The 25,138-nt window shown below is 41.1% G+C and overlaps 1 protein-coding gene across 1 annotated transcript in view; it reads left to right on the top strand.

The window, feature by feature from the left end:
- The window catches only part of adamts3 (ADAM metallopeptidase with thrombospondin type 1 motif, 3), a 204,381-nt gene that overhangs the window by 53,048 nt on the left and 126,195 nt on the right, over positions 1–25,138 (top strand). Inside the window, exon 5 of the mRNA XM_034091711.2 lies at positions 11,830–12,017. Coding sequence (XP_033947602.1) covers positions 11,830–12,017 — 188 coding nt within the window. The remainder of the gene's footprint in view (positions 1–11,829; positions 12,018–25,138) is intronic.

The raw sequence follows: 25,138 nt of genomic DNA, 5'->3' as shown, positions 1-25,138 counted from the left end.
GTTGTGTAAGGGTGTTTTTTGTCTCAAACACTTATTTTCTAGTTTATGAGTCCATTTGTTGGGGTTTATCTATCCCTGCATTGTTGAGTTTGTGCTGTCCTTAGTTATGTATTATTTGTGCACCTTCACTGTCTCAGTATAGCTATTCTACCTTTCCATGGTTTCATTTATAAAGAAACGTAATCATGCAGTCTTTAATGTAGAATAATGATTATCCAAAAATATGATTTATGGTTGTAATTACACGGTATATGAAAGGTTGTTCATATTATGGTCACTAAATTGATCTTTTGATGGATTCATTGATCTTCCGTAAGATTGTGTTTGAAAAAATGATTCCATCAGAGGGTCAAATTGCAATTTTTCCATCTTTCAATCACTTAACACAGTCTTCAGCCAACACCTTTTCTGCCAGTGCCTCTATGTTATACAGTTATGTGTACATTAATAACGCTGAAAGAAAGTAACTAGGTCTCTATAAAGAAAACGATCATATTATGGAATACACTACTGTATAACCAGTTTCATTATATGTTCAAACATAGAATAGTATCACACCTTTGAAATCAGACGTGCGTCCTTGAGTTCAATATAAATACATGTCAGCCTGTTTTTAATCCCAATTAAATGTATTCAAATATAACATTACACACTGCAAAATGCCTTTAAAATAAATAATGCCATTTAACTATAATTATAAGAGTAGTCCAATAATTAATACTTCACATTCACAACGTTTATTGTAGTTTGCTTAGTACTTTTGAAGATATTTTGCCATAATAAATCAAACAAACAGAACCACAAATATCCATGGCAAAGTTAAAAATAGGCTCCATTCACCACGTTAAATTGCTTGGAACCGTTCAGTCCTTTTTCTGGAATTCCACTCCTCACATTCATGTATTTTATCAGTTGTGTTGGGCAGGGAGAGAGTGGAAACAGTTTGTCACTTGACCTTTCAACGATGACATTGGGGTGTTTGTTCTTTGAAAGAAAGAGAGAGAAAAAACCGGATGCAGGTCACCAAAATATATTGAACTCCCTGAAAGGAAATACAGTGAGCATTTCTTCCAAAAAGGCAGTTCGCACCCCACCATGAATGAAGCCTAAGTTTGGCTGCATGTTGTAACTGACCGACCCCAACAAGGCCTGCCGTTGTCTGCCTCTACACTCTCTCTGCCTCTCTTAACTCGCACACTCCACACTCCACACTAGTCTGATAGTCTGTGACTCGGCGGCACAACAACAGATAAGCACCAATGCAACAGAGAGACTTTTTATGTTATAAACACTTGCAGATTCCATTTAAAGGAATAGTGTGAGGTAGTTGAATTCTTACTAAAAAAGCAAGATGAGAAGATGCCACGCTTATGTTTAAGTACAACTCTTCTTTGTTACCCATACATTAAGAAACATGTTAAAGCAATTTGTATGTTGGGTTTATTTAATTCTGATGCAAAAAGCTCTTTTGAGTCTGTCCTCCAAACTCAAACACATTGCTCGATAAGTTTCACATCCACTGGACCTCAAGGGGTCCTTAAAGTTGAAAAGACTGCTCACAAAAACAGAAATCCCTCCTCAGGTACTCCTGGGTGAAAACAAAGGCAAACATTTACATCCTGTCTATATAAACAACTTCAAGACACTTTGTCTCCTTGTTCTGTCAGGAAAGAGAAGAGCTTTTTATTTTCTGCTTATTGTATTTTAAGTGTTTTAAGGCAAGTCAAAGCGAAGTCTGTCAGTGCAAGCCTCAAAGGAAGTCTAACATCCGGGGAAAGTCAAAACAAGTTTAATTAAAGTTATTTTATCAAAAGCAACTGCGATTCTTTGAATCCTAACCTACAAACTGACAGAATTGATTGATTGATTGATTGATTGAAAAGTGTATTAACAGCTTGTATATTGGGTACAGTACAGTACAGCTCAAAAAATACAATTGTTAAGGGGATGCAGACCAGAGAAAGACTTTCCTCTTGTTTACATCAGGGTCCCCCATTTCCAATTCATCATATCATCAGAACTGAAATCAGATAATAGTATAAGTCATTTTTTTCTTTATCTTTTAATTCTTTACATTATAATTATTAAGGGATAGTTCTAGTTCCTAAGAGCATTGTTCCCAAGAACTGCTAAAGTCTGAAAAAAAGACAACATGACTGAAGAGGAAGTCTTTGAAGACGATGTCCAAAATAAACCTTTATTTTTGGTGTGCTGTCTCTGCGCTGTCACCCCAGCAGCTTCCGTGACGTTTTTTTATCAGCTCACAGGCTTCCAAAATAACTCATTTCAAAGCAGGTACATGTTCAGATACCACGTTGGTGCTAAGTGTATTTACAGCAGGATAAAAGAGCAGTTCATGGTGATGGCTTTGGCCTTGGTGACAAACATTTCATTTCACATTAACTGAGGGAGTATATTTATTTTAATGAAGTCTAATTTGTGTTATACTCCCCCATAATTCCAGTTTTGGTACAGGTTTATTGATGTTGGAGTCTCAGATAACTCTGGACTGAAATGAACTTAGACTGAAATGAACTTAGAACTGAGGCACAACAATATAATATGTTTCATCGCTAAATACATAACAAATGTTCTCTCCACCTTCAATATCCGTAATCTGAGCCTGGTCCTTTGTGTTTCAAGTTTGACATAAGGATGTTCCCGTCTGTATTGTGTCAGTCATGTTAGCATATCTGGCCTACGTATAAAAGCTTGTGACATATCCACAGCCTCAGGACTGGCCATGTATTCATCTAAATTAGTTTCTTGGTAGAACTTAAAGCTCACCTACAGTATTATGCTATATTTGAACCAAACGCCTTACACACCGGGGACACATATTTATGTATAAAAGACATCAACACGTATGACAAAACTGTGCCTTAATTGATTAAGGCAGTTCAGGTTTTATTTAATAGATTAAAGGGTGGGTGATACAGTTCAACATTGTTACACAGTCCAAAATAAATAAAGTCATTGTGATACAAACATCCTCTGTGGCTTTTCCCACATATATATAAGTAATAGGCGTAGGCTGAACGAAAAACACCAAATATCACACCTCAATATTTTAAGGCGAAATGGCGACACACAACACATGTCTTGATATTTTCTACAATGTGAGCTAATTGTTTTTTTATAGCCACAGTTCATATTTAACAAGCACTTTTTATTCACATCCAAGATTACATTTGAACACGTCATGATTACATTATATTTTACATTTGCCCAATAATAATGTATCTGAATTGAGTTTGACCAGCATATGCGAGCCAATAGCACCTCCGTAACTGGCAGCTAATAACCAACATGCCTGTGGTATTTATGGTACTTTTGATAGAAAAACTAGTACAGTTACGTTCGGTACTTACACAATCTTACACATGACAAATAATATGTTGTGTAAACGTATTGTATATCATCCTTTTATACACACTATCAGTTATTTCCATTCAATATGCGGTGACAAGGTGCACTATTTCAAACTCAAAGGATATTTTACAAGCAAGGAAGGCCTCTTGAGGTTTATTTTTTGGGAAAAAGCAGCTAAGACTTTAGTAATGCTTTATTATAAGGCCCACTGGGAGCAGGAGTGTTGGCTTAAATTGTATTCCTAAAACTCCCCATGAGCCTGTTAATAATGTTTTACAAGCTTAGGGTGGGCCACGGAGAATGTGCATAGACAAAAATGCAGCTTTTTTGAATCCACATCATACTACACACAGGACCAAAAACATGCGTGGTGTCTCCACCGCTGGGAGATGCTTTGGCCAGCATATGTTCTACTGTTGCGGTGTAGCCTACTGCTGGTAATTAGGCTGCTGTTGCTGCTGCTATCAACTCTACTGAGTCTGAGGGAAGAAAAGGCTTAAACAATATTGCCTCAGTCATAAAATACAGTGTAATTATCCCAGGTTTTATGTGCCCTAGGAAGTCAAAAATGCCCTTACACGACAAGAAGTAAATTGCCAGCCCTAAATCTGCTGCAGCTTCAAAACTCCTTGGTACTTGAACCACTTCATTGCCATAATGATAAAGCTAGAAAGCAGAGAAATGTTGCTTTCTCATCAATGTTGTTGTATAATTTGCAGTCTTATTCCCCATAAACCAGCAAGTAAATAACAAAGGAGGAGACTGGAAGATATAAATGTCAAACATGAAAGATTTGTGGCATAAATAGCATAACAGGTTTATCGGCTCTAAATCAACAATATATTTGCTACTTATGACAAATTCACACAAATGTTTGATAGGATGACATGACAATGTATTGACATTGGATTCAAACTGCAACTTTAATTTTTGGCGGAGGAATACCACTATGAGGCAGTTATTCTAGCTTTATGGTTGTAATGACAGTTTACTTAGCATACAGTATATACAGTATACATATTGGAGGAGGCTAAATTACAAGTGCAAAAAACATTACTCCCGCCATTATTCTAAAGAAATAACTCAATAATATATTTCTGAGGTACTGGTGTTGAGCAGATAACCTGCTAAGACTTTTTTGATACACTGCTTGTTAACAGTCTGATTAGCAAGTTGGGATGCATACTAGAGTTACATTGTAACAGTTACAGGTAACCCTTTAACTGTATGCCAATAGAAAGCCAAATCCTCATCAGATTGTTCGAGATTGCATTTCAGTTAACCACAATTCTCGCGAAGCCAGCTCAAGCGTGATTAGTCAATACGAATAGAAACGCTTCCGATACCAAAGTGTGTCATTGCCTATAGATTGTGTTTATACAGATTCTCCTGTATAGCAATATACCTTGTTCCTAAAGTCAAGTCAAAGTTAACTTTATTGTCAATCTCAAAATATGTTTGTACACACACAAAGATCAAAATACTGTTTCCCACAGCCACGAGGTATACAAAAACACATATTAAAATACAAGAACACTCAATAATTATAAAAACCACAAAATAACCGTTTACTTCAAGTAAGCAGGATATATAAAAAAAGATGATGTACATAGTGCAAATGAGAGTGCAAACATTTCAATAGCAGTGTAAAAGTGACTGGTGCTGGATTATTTTTGTCTGTGTGTGTGTGGGGGGGGTGTTAAAGTCCCGGTCCAGTGGGCAGGGTGGAGAGGTGGGAGCGGGGGGAGAGAGTTCAGCATCCTGACAGCCTGGTGGACGAAGCTGTTTTTCAATTGTATTATACATTATACAGCATGTGTGACAATTGGATGCAGGAACCTGTTGACCCATCAACCTTTCACCTCATTTATCATGCCGCTTGATTCCTTTCCCCTGACCTTGAAGACTGATTGGTTTGTGTGCTTTGAAATGAATTGTTTCCTGTTGTGGCCCGAGACACCTGGGGCCTATGCTACGAAGCTGGTTCAACCTAACCTGGATATGTTTGAGTTAGCCGGTTGGCCTAATCCAAAACATACGCGCTCTCGCTAAACTGTACTACGACGCTGGTTATCAAGTGGATCGCTCAAGCCAGCCGTGTCCTATCTAGTTAGGTGCGTGTTCACATGAAAGGGGTGGTATTTGGAGCATTCGACCAATCACAAACATGGAGAAGCGCACTGACAGCGCAGCGTCATACTTCCTGAATGAAAAGTGAACTTTAATACTAGTCAAAAATGAAGAAGTTAAACTTTAAACATCCATGAATTAAACACTTTATCCAGGATAAAAGCCACATAGCTGCACCTGCAAGGTGAATACAGCTGGTAACAGAACAAGTGTTTGAATGCGTACATTAACAGGTTTATGATATCACTGCCCCGTCTAAAACACGATCTGACTTTAATTACATTTGTCTCGAGTGTTTCCTCAACTTAATGTGTTGCTTAAAATAATACTTCTGCATACAGTATGTGACACTGTGAGTGTTGCACGGCCAGATACGGCTCAGCTGACTCAGATAAGGAGAGATATGATACATTATGAAGTGATATGCCACGAACTGTATTTAATGTACTCTGATCCGGTTACTTATGTTGTGGCAGATATTTAAGTAAGCTTTCTTAACGCTAATGTTATAATAGTCAGATTGCTCTGAAGATGGGAGGTGATATTCTATTAATGTTCACGTTCACACAGTCGGTGATTTTTGCCGGCCGTCTTTCCTGCAACGGCAGCTTTTCTGTATTTCCTTTCTCCTGTAATATGACTTGATCGCTTTAAACTCCGCACACTGAGCTCTGATTGGTCAGCAGGCGGTGCTTTCACTGAGTTGATCTCTTAGCCTGCAACCTAACCTGGTCCCGACCAGGTTAGCTGCTTAGCATATATTACCATGGAGATCTAGCCTGCTAAAAAGAGAACCAGCTTCGGATGACCGGAAAGCCGGAGTTTTCCCTGAATTTAGCCGGCTAAGCGAAAATCCTGCTTCGCAGTATACCCCCCTGAAATGTCATCAGATGTTTTTGTTGTCCTGTTTCATTCACTGAGCCCCTTTGAGACCACAGTCGAGGTCGATCAATCAATCAATCAATCAATCAATCAATCAATCAATCAATCAATCAATCAATCAATCAATCAATCAATCAATCAATCAATGTTTATTTATATAGCCCAATATCACAAATGTTACATTTGTCTCAGTGGTCTTCACAGTGTGTACAGAATATCAGTATGGCAATACGACACCCTCTGTCCTTAGACCCTCACATCGTACAAGGAAAAACTTCCGAAGAAAACCCAGTTTAAAGGGAAAAATGGGAGAAACCTCAGGGAGAGCAACAGAGGAGGGATCCCTCTCCCAGGACGGACAGACGTGCAATAGATGCCGTGTGTAAATTGAAAAGATAATACATTTACAACATAGGTAGTCCAAATGTTTGGAAATGCATGTGTGTATAATAGGAAGATGAATCCACGAGGATATCCATCCAGGACCGATGATCCAGGACCACAGCCACGACTCAAGATCCAGGACACAGGACCGCAGGATCATCCATGACTCCGGATCCCGGCGTATATAGACACCAAAAAGAAAGACATTTGGGGAAGATGGGTTAATCGGAACATGAGAGTACACAGGTATAGACAGAGAGAAGGAAGAAGTAAGATGTCGCGGTGCTCTAACCCGCTCTTCTGGCGGCCTTGATTCTGCCTTTTTCACAGTCGGTTAGATCACACTCTAATCTTGTTTTCAGTTATCGGCTCACATGGGAAGCCAGTGTGAAAATGGAGCTGTGTGGCTGGCACCTGTGTGTATATTGCAGCATATCTAAATGGATAGGAAAAAAACTCCTACTGTATGGGCAAGAGCAGTTTGAGTCTAAATGTTTTCTAGAGCTCATGACAGACATCAGGGTCTCTATGGATGAATGTATTCCTTCTCTAAGAGCTCATGGATTAAATAGCATCATGTTATTATCAAGTCCCATTCAAATAATTATAAATCATTTTCTGGAGATCTGCAGAAAGATATCCCGCCCCCTCTCTTTACCCGTTTGTCCCACTTAGATGTTAGTTGTGCCACATGAGACAAATTACATTCAGCTCACAGAGTATAATTCATGACATTTCCTATCCACTAAGTGTGTATTTCTGTATCATTTCACACACGCAGTGAACAGTATATATGCCAATCATGCAGCCCCAAACAAAAACAGATAAAAGGATTACAGGTCCATATTTTAATGCAAATATCCCAGATAATGTTGGGCATTTTCCCCATAAATAAAGGTCCTTTTTCCTGTTGGATGTTTTACCATTGTGATAACAAATATACAGACCGACTTTCTCAGAGGAGAAGCTTTGAGCACTATTTTTATGCATTTGAATCTGAACAAAATTCTCCTTATGTTTTCCCAACCAGGTTAATTACAGCATCAAAGGTCACCTAGTATGCAAAATCCACTTTGTCATGTCTTTTATACATACACATGTGTCCCCTCCGTGTAAAGATAATCTGAAAGTTTCAGGAAAAAGGATTCTCTCACTTTTTGTCCTGATCCGTTTATATAAAAAACCTGTCTGAAAATGAGCTGATCAGATGTTGGCCACTTTATGATGTCATAACGATGTTTTGGGCATTAGCCAATAACCAACCAAGGTAACCCCCCCCCCCCACCACCTTATTTTAATCTAAAGCAACAGACAGAGAATCAGCACTTTCGAAACAGGGCTGAAACAGAGGGGATTATGGGATGCTACAATGCATGATCTGTTTGGTATTTCGAGCCAAACACTTCAGAGACATGTTTTGTATATAACTGAGAACTATAATATATTGATGCAAAAAAGTGTAGTAGGGGACCTTTAATGTGTCTCTCAGGGGTGTGGGTATCCTAGCCTCCCGGCAGACACAGTAGATTTCCACTCCGGGCTGATGGCGAGTTACCTCTGTGCCATATTTAGCCTGTGGCGGCTCTGGCTGGCCTCGCTGCCACCTTGCTGCTCTGTGCCACGTGTGGGCAGGCGCTAGACGGGGGCCTCTCCCATCTCCTGGGCTGCTGCTGCATGGTGGGGCTCCCCTGGGACTGGGTCATGGGCCCCGGGTGGACTGGAGAGGGAGGGGGGGCTTGTCCGCTGACTGAAGCACACTAGCGGTCTTAAGGAGCGCTGCTGAGGGGAAGTCCTGTGCTTTTGATGTAGGGACCTCAGAAAGCCTGTTTACTCAGGGGGGGGGGGGGGTGCTGGCCCTCTGCACAAGAATGCCTGTGTCATGACGGGAGCGGCGGAGAGGAGGAATGCACTCGACAATCCCAACACTGTAGGAGCCGGGCCACAGCTGAGGTGGCAGCCATTCCATTTCTTCCTATTTATTTTAGCTCCCTCTCCACTCAATCAATGGCCCTGTCTGCGGCCCTAAGCATCCCTGGAAAAATGAGAAATGGCCTGCACTTTTATTTATGGCTTGAGATTTCCAGGTGTTTGCCAGCGAAGTATCTTCACCCAATGTGGATGAAATATAGAAAGTGTGACATTTATTTTAGAGTTAATCATTTATTTATTCAAGGGAACTTCAGAGAACATGACGGGGCCGTGCCTCACCTTTCATAGTTCAGTCCTTCATTTAATACGTTCTGGAAAAGAGGTCTATTAATTTGACCTGCAGAGAATCGCAGTAAACTCTACTATAATCTCTAGTCTGAAGAAATATTTTCTTCCAAGAGTGCTGTTGGACAATAGCGTAATTATTCAATGATAATAGAGGATTCGGGCTTGAAGACCAGAGAAGGTTAATTCCAGTGCTGAGGGCAGATGCGTCCATCAGGATCTACATTAATCTGCTCTGGAAGGAGATTTGTTTTGACTTGACCCTCAGCCAAACGTTCTAACACGGCAGTACTAGAGCTTACCGAAAAACGTCTCTTTAATAAACAAGCTTCTTGTGAGTCCATGTGACCTTTGTTTACCCAATCTGGTGTGTTTGTAAATGGGCTGCTTGAACCTACATGAACCCATTTTCGTTTTTGTTCCATGCCTGTAATGTCTTGCTGGCACACTACAGGCGGAGTTTTATAGACATTATCGAATGAAAGATTAACCCCCTTGGTCTTCAGTTGCTGTTCAGGTTGAGGATCAGATTGCATATGTGCTGGCTGTAAACAAATGCAGAAGGACACCAGGGGGCTCTTCACACACACACAGTCAGGGAGTCTGCTATATAATGAACTCTGATATAATACATATGAGAAGAATTTACACCAAGATATGCAATAGAAAATAAATAAATCAAAGTGTATTCATGAAGCCCAATATCACACATTTTACATTTGTGTCAGGGAGCTTTACAGTTTATACAGAATATGAATGCAAATACGCCACCCTTTGTCCTTAGACCCTCACATCGGACAAGAAAACAAAACCCCACAGTTAATAGGGGAAAATGAAAGAAACCTCTGGGGTCATCAAATCATATCAGTGTGTATATTTAAGCTCTCAATCTGTAGATCTATACTAACTATCGTTATTACTTCATATTGCTCCCATGGAGTTCTGATTGTGTTTGTACAAAGGACTGAAAGCCTGCACTCACATCACACAGTGACATTGTGTTCTGATTTTCTGTTGGATTTTAGTTTTTTATCCGCAGTTAACAATAATTTTAAGTTAACACATTACATATTCACAGCAAGTACTTGTAAAATGTAATTTGTAATTACAAAAAATAAGTCTACACAGAAAATGGAGCTCTCCACTTAGCTGATGGAAACATTCACAAAATAATCATATTGCAGTTTTTCTTTCAATGGAGATGTTCAGAGTTTGTTCAACTGTGTTTTTTATGATTGATGGGCAAATGTTTAGCTTCAGTGAAGTTGTAATGAGAGAGAATGTCTCAGAAAACATTTGTGAAGCTCTGTTTAAAAGAATCCTGAGTGCACTCAAGGTTCAGTCTCAAACGAGATTTAAATGAACCAAATACAAAACTAACAACAACAAAAGCGCGGTTGAGACCAACCAAAACAAACAGAAGGCGTAATCACAGCCTCGCTGTTGGCCCGCAGCTCCAGCAAAGTAAAACACTCTCTGATGATTCATCCACGAGCCAAGATGTTCCCCACCAGCTTTTCTGGCTGCATTTACAAGCACCCGAGCTGCTAATGCCCGAAAGATTCAGCACTTCTGCCTCAATGCAGGGGAAAATTGAATCTGCAGTGCGTCTTACTGTAAAGGAAAGAGTAAAGTAAGGGATATCTGCTGCCACCTTATCACTGCTCAGAGTCCTGTACTCTCCTCAGGATTGCCGAAGGGGCCATATGAAGGATTTCATATCAGCAGTTGGAGCTTTGACAGGGATAGCCTCATCTTCTGACTTTAAGGCTAAGCAGTATTAAGAGGGGCTTGCCCTTCCATTAAAAAAAAAAATATTAGCATTTTTTGGATGTCGGAATCAGAGCCAGTAAGTGCAGAGCTGTCAAATCTGATAATTCGCTACATTTTCAAATCCAGAGGAGAGATACACTTTGAATTGAATGTTATGTAGCTACAGCAAATGATCTGGGACTTGTAAAAATGCCTTAAAGGAACTCGAAATGTGTGTTTATTACTGGCAATGAATCACGGTTTAAATGGCAATGATCAGCAGCGATTTTACCAAACTGTCACAGAGCAGATATCTGTGTAAACTGAAGCCCTTTCTAGCCTCATGACCTGATCAATGCTGCTCAAACAGCCATCAGTGCTTGTACAGAATGAGTCATCGCAGAACCATTAGTTGTTAGTGTGGCACAGTACTGTCCAAGTTCATTCAAGTTCTCCATTTAATTTCTTTAAAACCATTGATTTGTGTGCACAGTGAAAAACTGAAACTGAATAGTTAAATATTTGTATGTGTATTGTACCTTTTACATCATATGAAACAGAGATGTTACAAATCATTTGAGAAGATGTAAAACAAATATTTGGAGAGATGATGAGGGATTTGTTTGCAGTTGTCAAATATAATAGAACCAGGACACCAGCAGATTTTCACCTCTAACACCAATGTGCCTTTTTAATTCTAAAGTATTTTTTTTTTATTCTCAAGAAGACTTGCAGCTACATGACGGACGTATTTAAATAACTCAACCATGAATAATTAAACTATTTTGTGAATTTTAACAAACGTTACAGTATATCAACATACAGTATCTAGTATACTATACAAACTTACTTACTTATTGTCATGTAATGTATTTGTATATTATTTAATTTATATATATTATTATATAGTGGGAGCAACTCCCTATTAACCCTATTTACTTATGTGGGATCAACAAAGTATATCTGATTGTCATTAAGCATTTCAAAATAAAAGCCCCATGTCAACTGTTTGGTTCTGTTGGTTAGGTGATTTCACATTGTTTGTTCTGCTTATTCTTGCATTAACACTCCTACCCTCTCTTGTTCCCTGACCAGAACCAGAGCTGGATGTACCTGAGACTCTGGACTCTGTCGCCCGGCAGGTCAACGAGACCGTCCGCCGCCGCCGAGATGCCGGGGAGGATGACTACAACATCGAAATCCTGCTGGGAGTTGACGACTCGGTGGTACGGTTTCACGGCAAGGAGCACGTGCAAAATTACCTCCTCACTCTCATGAATATCGTAAGCATCTTTCTTTTGTTTTTGTCACTAGATTTGTTTTTTTTGTTGCAGTGTAATGCAATTTGTCTACGTGCCGGTCTGCCGGATAAACAGGCAGTACTTGGTACGACATTTTCTTTTCAACAGTTTTGCACGAATGGTGCGTTCACACGTGGAATCGATGCGATTTCTGGGGGTGGCGCGATTACATGTAAAGCCAATGCAAAGACGCGGATACACGCAAATCACGTGGCGTGTTCTCGCGGAAGCCAATCAGCGGAGAGGATCTCAGCCTGCCCCCACTGATGTTGAATCAGAAAACCAAAACATCAGCCGTTAGCTTTTAGCACACAGAGCTCACAGCTCCTCATATCTGTTCTTAAACTGGAGGAAAGTTATACATGTACAAAACACAGACATTTGAAATGTATAAGGCATGTAGACTGCATGTAGTGGTATAACGTACAAAGTTTAAAAGAATAAACACTGTCCAGATCCAGATATAGAGAGCCAAAAGCCTCTCTGCAGTTCCTGTATGGTTCCACTATCTTTCTCCTTGAGCATTTCTTAAATCAGTGTTTTTAAGAAAAGGCAAATGTGTTCGGGGATTACGCCTCATATTCCAAGATAAATGCACTGGCTTTGAGGAGTTTGAACTTTTATCTCATATCTTCGTTGAATGGGGATTTTGTGAGAATACAAAAAATGCAGCCTTAATGAAATTACCCCAGCAAAGTAGCACATACTCCCATCGTCATAACTTGATTTTCCACATCCATGGAGTGCCCGATTAGCTGATCATATAAAAAGAAAGACTTGTGTTATCCATCCATCCATCTTCTCCCGCTTATCCGTGGTCGGGTCGCGGGGGTAGCAGTTCCAGCAGAGAGCCCCAAACTTTCTTTTCCCTGGCGACATCAACCAGCTCTGACTGGGGGATCCCAAGGCGCTCCCAGGCCAGCGAAGAGATATAATCCCTCCACCTGGTCCTAGGTCTACCCCTTGGTCTCTTCCCAGCTGGACGTGCCTGGAACACCTCCCTAGGGAGGCGCCCAGGTGGCATCCTAACTAGGTGCCCGAACCACCTCAACTGGCTTCTTTCGACGCGAAGGAGGAGCGGCTCAACTCCGAGTCCCTCCCTGATGACCGAACTTCTCACCTTATCTCTAAGGGAGACACCAGCCACCCGGCGGAGGAAACCCATCTCGGCCGCTTGTATCCGCGATCTCGTTCTTTCGGTCATGAAAGACTTGTGTTATGTCTTGTGTTATGTCTTCCTTAATGCAATAGTAATTGGTAGAGATGTCCCGATCCGATCACGTGATCGGAGCCGATCACGTGATTTTCAAAAGATCGGAATCGGGAGAAAAAAATCGGGGATCGGGATTTTTTTTTTATAATTTTTTTTTTTTATTTAATGTTACAAAACAAAAATGACCATGTTCACGTCTTAAAGTCATCCTGAGGACTTAGTTTTGGTTTAAAATTACACAGCATCATGTATGTGTTGCTTTCTTTGGGCTTGTTTTCAGACCTGGTTGCTTATTTCTCTGAAATCTGGCAACAGAGTGGGCGCAGTGTCTATAGTAGCAGTAAGCTAACGAGAGGCAACGTTCAGCTGGTGACTCGGGAGTCGGGACAGAGAAAATGTCAGGAGTTTGGAAGTATTATAAAATTGAAAGCGAAGGCAGTGTAACAGCCAGATGCAATGTTTGCAAGGCAGAGGTTCTGCGTGGTGGAAAGAACAGAGTTACGTTCAACACGACCAATCTAATACGCTACCTGAGAAACAAACACCAACAACAACACGACGAGTACACAGCGGCCACTCAGGTAACGGCACTGAAACAACCGACACTTTCAGAGACTTTCAAAAGGAAAGAGAAACTGCCCCAGAACAGTGAAAAGGCCAAACAAATAACAGCCAAGATAGCTGAATTCATCATCGCGTTAAAGTAACGAGTAAAGTAACGAGTTACTTTATGTAGAGAGTAACGAAGTAGTGTAATATATTACTTTTTTAAAAGTAATATGTAATATATTACTTTTTTTTAGTAACGACCCCATCTCTGGGTATTTCTAACCAAATATCTCGCAGAGGGGCGTGGGGAACAGAATCAGCACTTTTGAAACAGGGCTGAAACAGAGGGGATTATGGCATGCTAAAATGATCTGTTTAGTATTTCAGCCAAACACTTCAGAGACATCCCAGCTAGAAATGTTTGGTTCTAAAAACATTCTGACAATGTTACCATTCACTTTTCTAGGAATGTTTTAAGCGGGAAGTTTTCTTTTGGTTCCCAGAATGTTCTTCTGAACGGTAGGATAACGTTCAGGCAGGGGGGGGGGAGAGAGAGACACACAGTATCAAACACATACCAACACTAACAGGGGTTTCAGGGACGGGCAGTGACAGTCGGTCCGTTCTTCTATATGTCTGTCGGTCTCAAATCTAAAGGGTGCGATAACGATTTGTATCCAAAATGAATAAACAGCGGACACTGTGTGCGCAGCCCTCACAAACCACACATGGCCAGATAGCTTATCCAACAGTTAGAACCTACATACGAGACCACAACCTATATAATCAGAAAAGATTATTTTTCTGATATTTTACACATGATATTATGAATACTGTGGGCCTAAGTACCTTAGTGTGATTATAAGCGCATGTGAGTGAATATTGGCATGCAAATTTGTTTTTATACGTCCTATTCATTGTCTCAATGCGCTCATACATCTTAAAGTTATCACCAAAAATGTTAAGAATGTTTTTAGAGAACGTTATCCTACCTTTCAGAAGAACATTCTAGGAACCAAAATAAAACATCCCACTGAAAACGTTTTAAGAACAATGTTATCAAAAACATCTTAACCTGTTGTATATATAAAAAATCCAGAATATGATTTTTATTTTATATGATTATATGATATATATATTAGATACATAGATACATAATTTCTAAGTAGCAGCCAGATGAATGTATGGATGTTGTCACAGGAACATTTATAAAAAAGAATAGCCTCCTGAAAACATTTTCTGAATGTTACTTGGAGAATGTTCTTCTTTTGTTATCATGTAACATTGAGGGAACGTTTTATAAAGAACGTCTTTAATGTGTCACCCAACAACGTCCAAAACACATCCTCAGAATGTTGCAGGCAAAACGTTCCACCTTTGTTAACATATCACATTTAAGGAACGTTTTGTAAACAACTTTCTGTCATCTCAGGCCTCATAACATCCTCAAAACATCCTCTGAATGTTGCAGTTAAAACGTTATGTCTTAGTTAACCTTAAACCTTATAGGAACATTATTTGAAATAATAAACATCCTAAAAAGGTTCTGTGAACATCAGATGTAAACGTTTTCTTTAAAACATTATTAGAACCTGTAGGTAATGTTAGCCAAAGTTGTGATAACGTTCCCTGCTAGCTGGGGAGTCTGTTCCTGTGTTCTTCTGAAGGGACACATATCCAAAACTGGAGCCAGTTATTTTTCTCAGTACCGTAATATGAATATTGAACGTCATTCTTTGAGGAATAAAGTAGTTATTCTACCAAGTGGCATCAGGGATTTTGTAATGATTGGTTTGACCGACATGGAGCTAGTGGAGGTTCTGGAGGATAGGGGTGATGTGTTTACAGGAGCCGGTGTGGGCGAGCAGATGGGTGGCCTTGGATGAGTTTATTGAGAATATGGTGTACCGTAGAGGATGCTGTTGCAGTAGTCTATATGTGATGATTCCAAGGTTGTGTACGAGTGGGGAGGGAGATGGAGTGGAGTTATTGATGGTGAAGTAGAAGTTGTTATTGGTTTTGGTGAGAGATTTTGGACCTATGATGAGCATGTCAGATGATCTCACGGTTTAGTTTGAGGAAATTGCATTGCATCCCAGATTCTACTCTAGTGAGGCAGGTTTTGGTCCGGGTGGAGATGATGATGGATTTGGAAGAACTTGTCCACAAATTCGTTTTTAATATCGCATTGTATAAACGTTTTCCACAACTTCCAGAAACAGCTTTTCAGTTGTATTTTTCCCCACGTTACCTGAGAGCTGAGTCAGTATGAGTAAGCACACTGTTCTGTCTCCAAGGCAGCAACAATACAGAGGAGGTTACACTGCACTCTGTTCTGCCATGACAATCACACACTGATTGTAACTGCTCATTATCTGAATATGTGAGGCTTCGGATTTAACAACAGCCCCTCTCTCGCAATCCTCTGCTGCTTGTCAGCGCTGTATCGATAGATCTGGGGAGATCACAGACAACACACAGCTGGTGTGGGATGCCAATGCATGTGTGGAATTTGTTGAGCGCACCAGTTTGCAGATACTGCCCCCCTCTGTAGAAGTGATTGACAAAGTAGTGGGCCATTAAATCCCATGCTTCTTCCTTCCACCTCTCTGTGACAGGGACTTGCATCAGATGGCAGATAAGAAATGTTCACTCATTAGGTTGTCACAGAAAAGCCTCTAGTGGGGAAATACATTAGCTAAATCCTGGCTGCACGGCAAGGCTTTTTAAGGAGAGAGTTTATTTCCCCATTGTCTTCATTCTTTCTGCGGAGAGAGGAACGACTGTGGTTCCTCAGCAACACGTCTGCTGATGATCAAAGCCTCCCCCAGGGACTGGGGATGAGTTTAAGAGGATTGTTTGCCACTCATACACACATTTTCTGATAGGCATTGGATAACGTTTATTTCTAACCCTGATGACATGTAGTGGGGTAGAGGAATTAGATATGGAACATAAAAGCAGCAAGCCGTCAAATCAAACAAAGGAGGCTAATTGTTGAAAAGCAGGTTATGATTTTGGATCAAAGAAGGCTTCAGGAGGAGATATATGAGCCAGCAGTGAGCTGGATTTTTCCACCGTCTTATCGGGGCGATAGCGAGTGCGTTGCAGCTTCATCCCTGCTTTCTTAGTCCTGGCTGTCTTCCATGTGAAGGCGTCGTCTCAGAAATGTTTTCTACATCCTTTTCAGCCAGCACTGCAAATGCTTATTCTTTTCAAATGCATATCTCAAAGAAGCATTGAATTCATAATGTTGTTACACTCTGTGTTGCAGTGTTGTACCTTTTGTCTGTATTCTGCTCTTCTGAGAATAGGGGGTTGTATTTACAGAATATTATCAGTGTGCCAAAAAGTACACGTCCCACAGTCCAGGACGTGTTATTTACAATATCGGACAAGTAGATCTTTCAATTGACTTGTCTGGCGGACAAGTGACGTTTTTCGACCCGATTTATTGACAAATTATTGATAAATTCAGTTTACAAAAGGCAGAACTCATTCGCAAATTGTACGTGTCCGCCATTGTTCGTTTAGAAGTGTTAGTTTCGGTTCTGCTTGTCGATTCCTAAGGAAATGCATCTCGCCGCTTTCTGTACAGTTAGACGGGGCGGGGCGGGAAGTGTAACACAGTGGCAGGGTTGGGAAGCAAAACTCGGTTCCGAGTAGGAACAAATAACAATTGTCCGGTACCGGGATTAATAAGAGTTGTGAGGACAGGAGGCGAGGCCGAGCCCCGCGGACTGCAGCTCTCTCTCTATATGCTCCGTATCAGCTGATCGCTGCACGATGTCGGTGGAGCTCAGCGTCTCTCTCTCTCTCTCTCTCTCTCTCTCTCTCTCTCTCTCTCTCTCTCTCTCTCTCTCTCTCTCTCTCTCTCTCTCTCTCTCTCTCTCTCCACACACACACAGCAGATCCGCTGCCGTTGAACAGCCTCATCTTTGTCAAACTTTCTTATGTTCTTTCTCTAACACGTAATGAAGGTTATTAAGCGTTTTAGCTCCTGTGTTAATATTGACCGCCATTTCCTTTATAAAGTGAAGCAGCCTCCCTGTCTGTGTCCTCGCGCTGTCCTCTCATCCCCGGACCCCCAGACTCGGAGGAGCACAGGGATGTCAGTATTGTTTATGAAGCAGGGTATAGAAAGTACATTATTGAAATGAAAATACTATTTATTTACTTTTACAAACAGTGAGCAGCTGGGCAGCTGCAGCATGTGTATTGCAGGACATGTGTCAGTGGGCAAGCGTCTTTGAGTTGTAGAAAAGCGCTAGGCCTATAGGCTATACATCTAATGTATTATTGAGGAGACTGGGCCAATTGTACATTCTCAAACTGCACCACTTAGAACTAACTAAACAATGCAGAGATTATTTTTATATAGGCCTAATTGTATTCAATAACCCTAAGAAATTCAACAGTATGAAGTCATTTGTAAATAGGAATACAGATTTGACTTAATGTTTTCATAAATATATTTTGGACAAGTACTCTCTAAAAACTTTTTCTCACACTGATTATAATTGTATACTGAGTTTTGGGAATGCAGTTTAGTTGGAAGCTGACATGGATTTTTTATCACAATGCTGGACCCCTGCTGCTCTGCTGATCGAAGCTCTCTGCTTCAACCGCTAGTCTTCTGTTTGTCGATGGCAGCCAATCACAGCCCCATTATGTATTTCTGGGCTGGAGTTAGACAGTCTGTCTGTGATGGAAAAAATGATTAGAAACTGAATTTAATACTTAATTGTTAGACAAAATCTGATATCTGTTTGAAACATTAAAGATGTTAAAGTTAATGTCAGCATGCGGTCTCTTCAAAGACATTTATTTAATGTAATGTAATACTCAGTTTGTCTGTTTATGGTATGTCAGATCACAAATGATGAAAGAACCTTTTAGCTCTCTTGGTAAAGATGAAAGTCCATTTAGTGGGTATCAGGACATGAGTAGGAGTCATACCCGGGGTCCTGTCATAAAGTGACTGGTGGGCCAACATTTTTTTTTAAATAATAATAACTTTAAATTAAATAAATGAGATTGAACAACCCCAAAGCATAATTAATCAGTTTCAGGTTGCTCAGAATTGCAGTTTACTCACAACTCAAACAACAGATTGTCTCTGAAAGCTTCAGGCACAGGAAGCTCCTCTGAAAACACGTACAGTAGGCCTATACCTCACTTTCATTCATATTCAGGGCCAATAAACACATCTACTTTTTGCTCATTCTGAAGATATGTTACCCTACATTGCCAACATAGCGAAAAGAGATACGATCATGTTTAGAGATGAATATCCCTTTTACATTGGTAATACTGTGTGATACTACAACCTCTCCGAGGCATGAACCTCAATGTCTCCGGTTTGGTTCAAACTGAGGATGTTCATTCCCCATCTGTCCCTCTTCATTTCCTGTCATCTCCCTGCTGTCATTATCTTTATAAATATGTGATCCGCAACACACTTCCTAATTAATCATTGGCTACATTCCCTCTCCACTCCAGTATATATATATATATATATATGTATTTATAGCCTAAACAGTATATCCATAATGAGAGCGAGAATGTGTCTGTTATGGCCTGGCATCCACATTATAAGGTTATTTATGGTGTTTTCCGAGCAGAGGTCCAGGCTGGCAGTGACTGGAAGCAGCTTGGCCTCACCAGTGATTAATATGATTGACAGTGTTGGATTCCTCTGCCCCCCCCCCCCCCCCCCCTCCCTGTCTCTCTCCAACTCCCTCAGGTACACACATACCTGCAGACTCCGCTCTCAGATACATATTTGTCTTTCCTTTCCTCTCTCCTTTAACTTCCATCCTCCCCTATCTCCTCTCCTCTTCCATGCTTTCTTAAAGGTCCCATGTCATGGCCATTTCTACTGATGATAATTCCATTGTTGAGGTCTACTAGAATATATTTACATTGTTCAATGTTCCAAACTCACATTGGTTTCTCAAACAGCATCTCTGTATGTGTATTCACACTCTGTCCTAAATGGCTTGTTGGAGCGCCTGCCCCCCCATGAGCCCAGTGTGCTCTGATTGGTCAGCTCGCCCACTCTGTTTTGATGAGTATACCACCGTTACAGTGGAACATCAGTGTTTATGTGTTACAATGGCGTTAGCAACCAGAAAAGGACACCAGTAATGACAAACAGATGAGAATGCTGCGTGAAGTCTGGGTGCCGTGTTGGTGGGATGTTGCGCGACTCGCTGCTCCGCCCTGTGGGGCTCGAGGAGCGGACAGTGTGAGCTGGATTACTGGTGTCGTTTCCTGGTTGCTGCGTGGGGTCTGCGAGACAGCGAGACTCAGCCTGAGCACACACACGTGAGTGTGTGGCGAACTGTGAGTGGAGATCCACGGAGCCGAGGCTGAGAAAAGATAAGGTGTGTGCCGGCGAAACTCCTTGGAGTAGCGCGGCTGAGAAAAGATCAGGCTGAGTGAGTGTATTTGTGTGAGGAGCTGCACGGACTGGTCCATTTGGACCTGGGTATGGTCACGTCACTGTACTCAGGAAGAAACAAATGGAAAAAGAGAAATCTCCAACGAGGCGTTCTGGGGCAGCATCGACACGTCTTTTCTGTGTTAGAGTTGTACTCACTACAGGGTGTACTTTGAGGGTTTGTGACTCTGCAGACCGTTTACATGCAGACAAACCTTCATAACACACAAGGGGGCGGTAATAACCAGAAAAGCATGACATGGGACCTTTAATATTCTCCTCGTCTCCTACCCCAAATATCCCTGTGTTGTTTACATGGGCCGCCATTATCCACAGCTTTTGCCAGCAAGGTGTTGTTCTGTTCAGTTTGTAACCATCGACCCTGTGATTAGTGGATGATCTCTCCTCTCCTCTCCTCACCCCTTTTCCCTTCCTTCTTTGTACCCTCCCTTCACCCCTCTTCTTCTTTTATCTTTATTTTTCACTTTTGACTCAAACTTCTCTTTCCTTCCCTTAATCCTCTTTTCCGCCACGCTTTTGTCTCTATTCCTTTTCACTTCTCTTTTTCATTCACTGTTCTTTGGTCCTGTCTTATCTTCTTCTGTCTTTCTATCCCTTCCTTCCTTCCTTCCTTCCTTCCTTCCTTCCTTCCTTCTATCTCATTAGTATTTGTCTTGAACCTCCTTGTCTTGAACCTCCTTTTCCAGTGCTTGCGTTCTGTTTGGTTTCTCTTTTCATCACCATCCCCCAGAGAATCATAAATGATTGTGACATACTGTATAATGGAAGCCTGTGTGCATGTACTGTGTGTGATCACATTTGCATATCATAAAAAGTATCATTGCATATCTTTATAAAATCAGAGCTTCCACTGTCTCATTAAAATGGAAATGGCTGCTGTGCAATAATTGCTGCTGTGCAATAGTATTTGTATTATGCATGCTTCATTCAGTTTGTGATGTTCCTAAATGATTACTACTTAGTGGTGTGACATTTATCAAACATTTGAAAACATGTCTTTGTATTATTTCAGTTCGGTAGACTTCTTTTTTTGTCATTTTATGGCTATAGTTCTCTTCATTTTTATGAAAAAACTATCTTGACCTATGTGGGATTTGTGCCTTGAAGGTGTCACACCATTTCTATGTGTTGGTCTGTCCCAGGAGACATAAGTGAAGACGTGCCAGCTGCTGCTGGATCCGATTCAGTTGGTACACACATTAATGCGCACGTGGGAACTGAATTGCTTTTCCTGGTGTCATCAATTTATATATATATATATAGACATTTTTATTTATTTTATTTAATCGTTTATTTGAACTGGGACAGTGCACATCGATGAACACTTTAAAACAAAACAGTGCTTACATGCGTAAATGAGCCGGATTTGAGCTTTAAGCTAATTTCCATCCACAGTCCCCTCACATACAACATATAAGAACATGACATTTATATACATAGCAACAATAAATACATGACATGCAGAAAGAGCATGAGCAGCATACAAGCATTTACCACATGGCAGTACAATGTAGCAGCTACGACATATAAAGTGCAAGCTAAGATAAAAGAGCTACATAAAGTGCAAGAGGAGATACCCCTGTATTAAAGTGCAGTTAGCGGTGATTGCACGTCTGTTTTGTTTCTCAACCATTCTTTGAGTTGACCTTTAAAGCTATTGAGAGTGGGACAATCCGTATCTCAGTTGGGAGGCTATTCCACAATGAGCTGCCTTTAATGGAGAGGACATTTTGTCCAAAAGTGGTCCGTCTACGATGGACTTCACAGTCTCCTCTGGTTTCTGACCTAGTGCAGCGTCCAGTGTGTTTTTTGTGGATGAATTCCTCTAAGGGGGGGGGGGGGGGGGCAGTCCATGTAAACATTTATAAAAAAACACATACTTTCAAAAGACTTAAAATGGTCAAAACTTAAGAAATTGTGTTTTTCAAGGATGGTACAGTGGTGGTATGAATTTGGCTTTTTGTCAAACACCTTGATAGCTCTCTTGTACAGTTGTTCTATTTGTTTCAGGTTTGTGGCACAAGCAAACGACCAGTTTGTAACAGTATTACATGTGGGATAGAATTATGCAGTGGAGGTATGACTTTGCAGCATTGACAGTTAAGAAGGGTCAGATTTGTTTAACATTTTGCAAGTTGAATTTAATGGTATTGGATATTTTCTTAATATGTTTCTTAAAAGTCAAGTTCGAGTCCATTATGACTCCAAGTAAGATACTTGAAGTGGGGGACTAGTTCTATTTCTGCTCCGTTTAAAAACACATTGGATCCTTCGATTTTGACTGGTCGTTTACTGAACATCATGCATACTGTTTTTTTTGCATTTAACTGTAAGCAAATGTTGTTCAGCCAGTGTTGAACTTTGTCCAAAGCATTTGAGAGACAAGATGAGATAATTTCAGTGTTTTTCCCATGTACAAATATACACATTTTACAAATATCAGCTGAAGACAATGCGTGTGTCTTCTCACCCCTCGATTCCACCGGGTCCGTCTGCGTCGCATAACGGCTGCGCCTCCTCCGGTGTCATACCCTACCGGGCGCATTTCAGAAGCATTTCAGAATCGGAGCGTCTTGCCTGCCGGCTCGCAGTTTTTGTTGATTTGGGCATATTTCCTGGACAGGCTACTTTGTACAGACAAAGTTAATAATAATTGTAATACCCCAGTTATAAACGACATGAATCAAAGATGTGTTGCTGTATTTTAGTGGTAAAAAAATGCATTTATCATCATAATTATTCTATATATATATAATATACACAGTTCCTGTAAACCGGAGGAAAACGCTGGCATTTCTCCTCCAACTTGAAAGACTTCGGAGGGATAGGGTCTGCAAATTAGTTTATTTGTGGGATGGGCCGAATGCTCTGACCGGTCCACTTCCTGCCTGCCGCCTCTGCAACGCCTCGCGTCGTGTAGAAAAATAGAGTTCAATCCTATTTAGAGCGGAGCCCAGTGGCGAGACGCTTCTGGGAAGCTTCTGAGCCGTAACGCGGCGCGTCTGGTCGAATAGTACCCATTGACTAGAGTGGCCGCGATTCTTGCGGACGCCGCGGCACAGCCATAATGCGACGCAGACGGACCCGGTGGAATCTAGGGGTTAGGGTGCATTCACAACTAATAGTCCACTTCTCTGCGCACCAGACCACAGTTTGTTACATTGTTACATTTTTCAGAAGGTTCGGTTTGCGTTCACACGGGCAAAACTCAAACGGACTATAAACTTTAAACACAAGTCATGTGCACGGAAATGTTGTTCAACCATTGGTCAGACATTAAGGGGGTAAAAACGCGAATCCCGGCAATTTCTACCGGAGCCTCCGCCATGGAGCATCGGCACTTTCGGCAGGTTATTCTCATGCTGCTGTTAATCTGGAGATCAACAGACACTAACGGCCCGCGCATATGATTATATTATCAGACAACGTCCGTTAAAAAACAATATAACACATATAATGAGAGACGTTCTGCAGTAAGGAGGGGCGTTTCACAGACGACAGGTGTTCTTAATTTTATGTAGCCTAGTTGACGGAGCATTTTTACTTTACACGACACTGTTCAACACTTAATTCTGCTTCACTCTTTAACTAAACAACCTGTCTTGAAAGACTCTTTCGCTAAAGATTTTTGAAGACATCCGCGTTCTTGTGACACGTAAATACTACGCTTCCTATGTTTTGGTGCGGACTGCGTTCACACCAGCAATGAACCGCTCCAGAGTTCGCAAGCAAGCATTCCAAGACCACCTATTTTAGTGGACCAGAGTCCGGTTGTTTAGTTCACTTAACGGTACGTCCACACAGCAGCTTTTCAAAAATCTTGAAAATCTTGGAGCTGCGCGTGTCTGACAGCTTGGGGATTTTTTGCGAGCAATGCGACCAACAACCAATCACATGAATCTCCCGCCCCCGACATACAAAGCAAAAAACCCCGGGGATTTTATGCGAGCAATATATATATATATATATATAAACTCCCCAAACAGGCGAAAACCTACCAGTTTCACCCACTGTCTCTGCCACCTCCCTCCATGCCTGGTTCCTCCGGTTTGTATCCCGTTAATAGTTCTGGTCGTAAAGAACCGGGTGATTTGCTACCGGAATTTCTCATTTGGAATATGAGGAAATGAACTGCGGTCTGGTTCTCCCTGCTTACACGCGGTTTGATTGGCTAGCGCTTCTACTGTCAGATTTGCATAAACGTGTTTGATTGGCTGGTGCTTCCAGCTCAGCTTCAAAAGTTGAACATTGCTCAACTTTTGAATCCTGGAGATCCTGGACATCCTGGAAATCTTCGCTTCGCTCCCCCACAATGCAGTTCGGCGAAAAGCGAGGCAAAGTGACGTCATCCCCATTCAAAGTCAATGGGCAGAGAAGCGTTGGAAGCGGTGGAAGTTTCTTCTGAAGCTGCTGTGTGGACGTACCATAAGAGGTCTCGGACTGCGTTCACACCGACCCAAATGAACCGCACCAAGCGGCTAAACGCACCAGGGTTCCATTCGACCGGACTACAAAAGGCTGGTGCGAACGCACCCTTACATTTAATGAAGGCCATTTAAGTTGGTTATACATTGTGCAGTGATGTGCACGAAAAGGACAACCACGAATACATCTGCATAGTCTATTGTAGGCTATGTTGAGTGGAGCAAGATCTCATTTATGTGAATTTTGGTAGACAACATCACAATAGTCCATAATCTGAAGAATAAGTTGAGAAGCAATTATCTTACGGACACTGAGCGTAAAACAATTGCGAGAGCGGTCTAAGACACCAATTTCGTAATTAACTTGTTGTAGTATTACATGCTTTATATGTAGTTTAAATGAAAGTTCAGAGTCTAGCCATATACCAATATATTTAAAGCTATCAACTTT

Source organism: Pseudochaenichthys georgianus, chromosome 9 (assembly GCF_902827115.2).
Source record: "Pseudochaenichthys georgianus chromosome 9, fPseGeo1.2, whole genome shotgun sequence".
NCBI classification, from domain to species: Eukaryota; Metazoa; Chordata; class Actinopteri; order Perciformes; family Channichthyidae; genus Pseudochaenichthys; species Pseudochaenichthys georgianus.
This window is presented reverse-complemented; position numbering and strand designations above follow the sequence as displayed.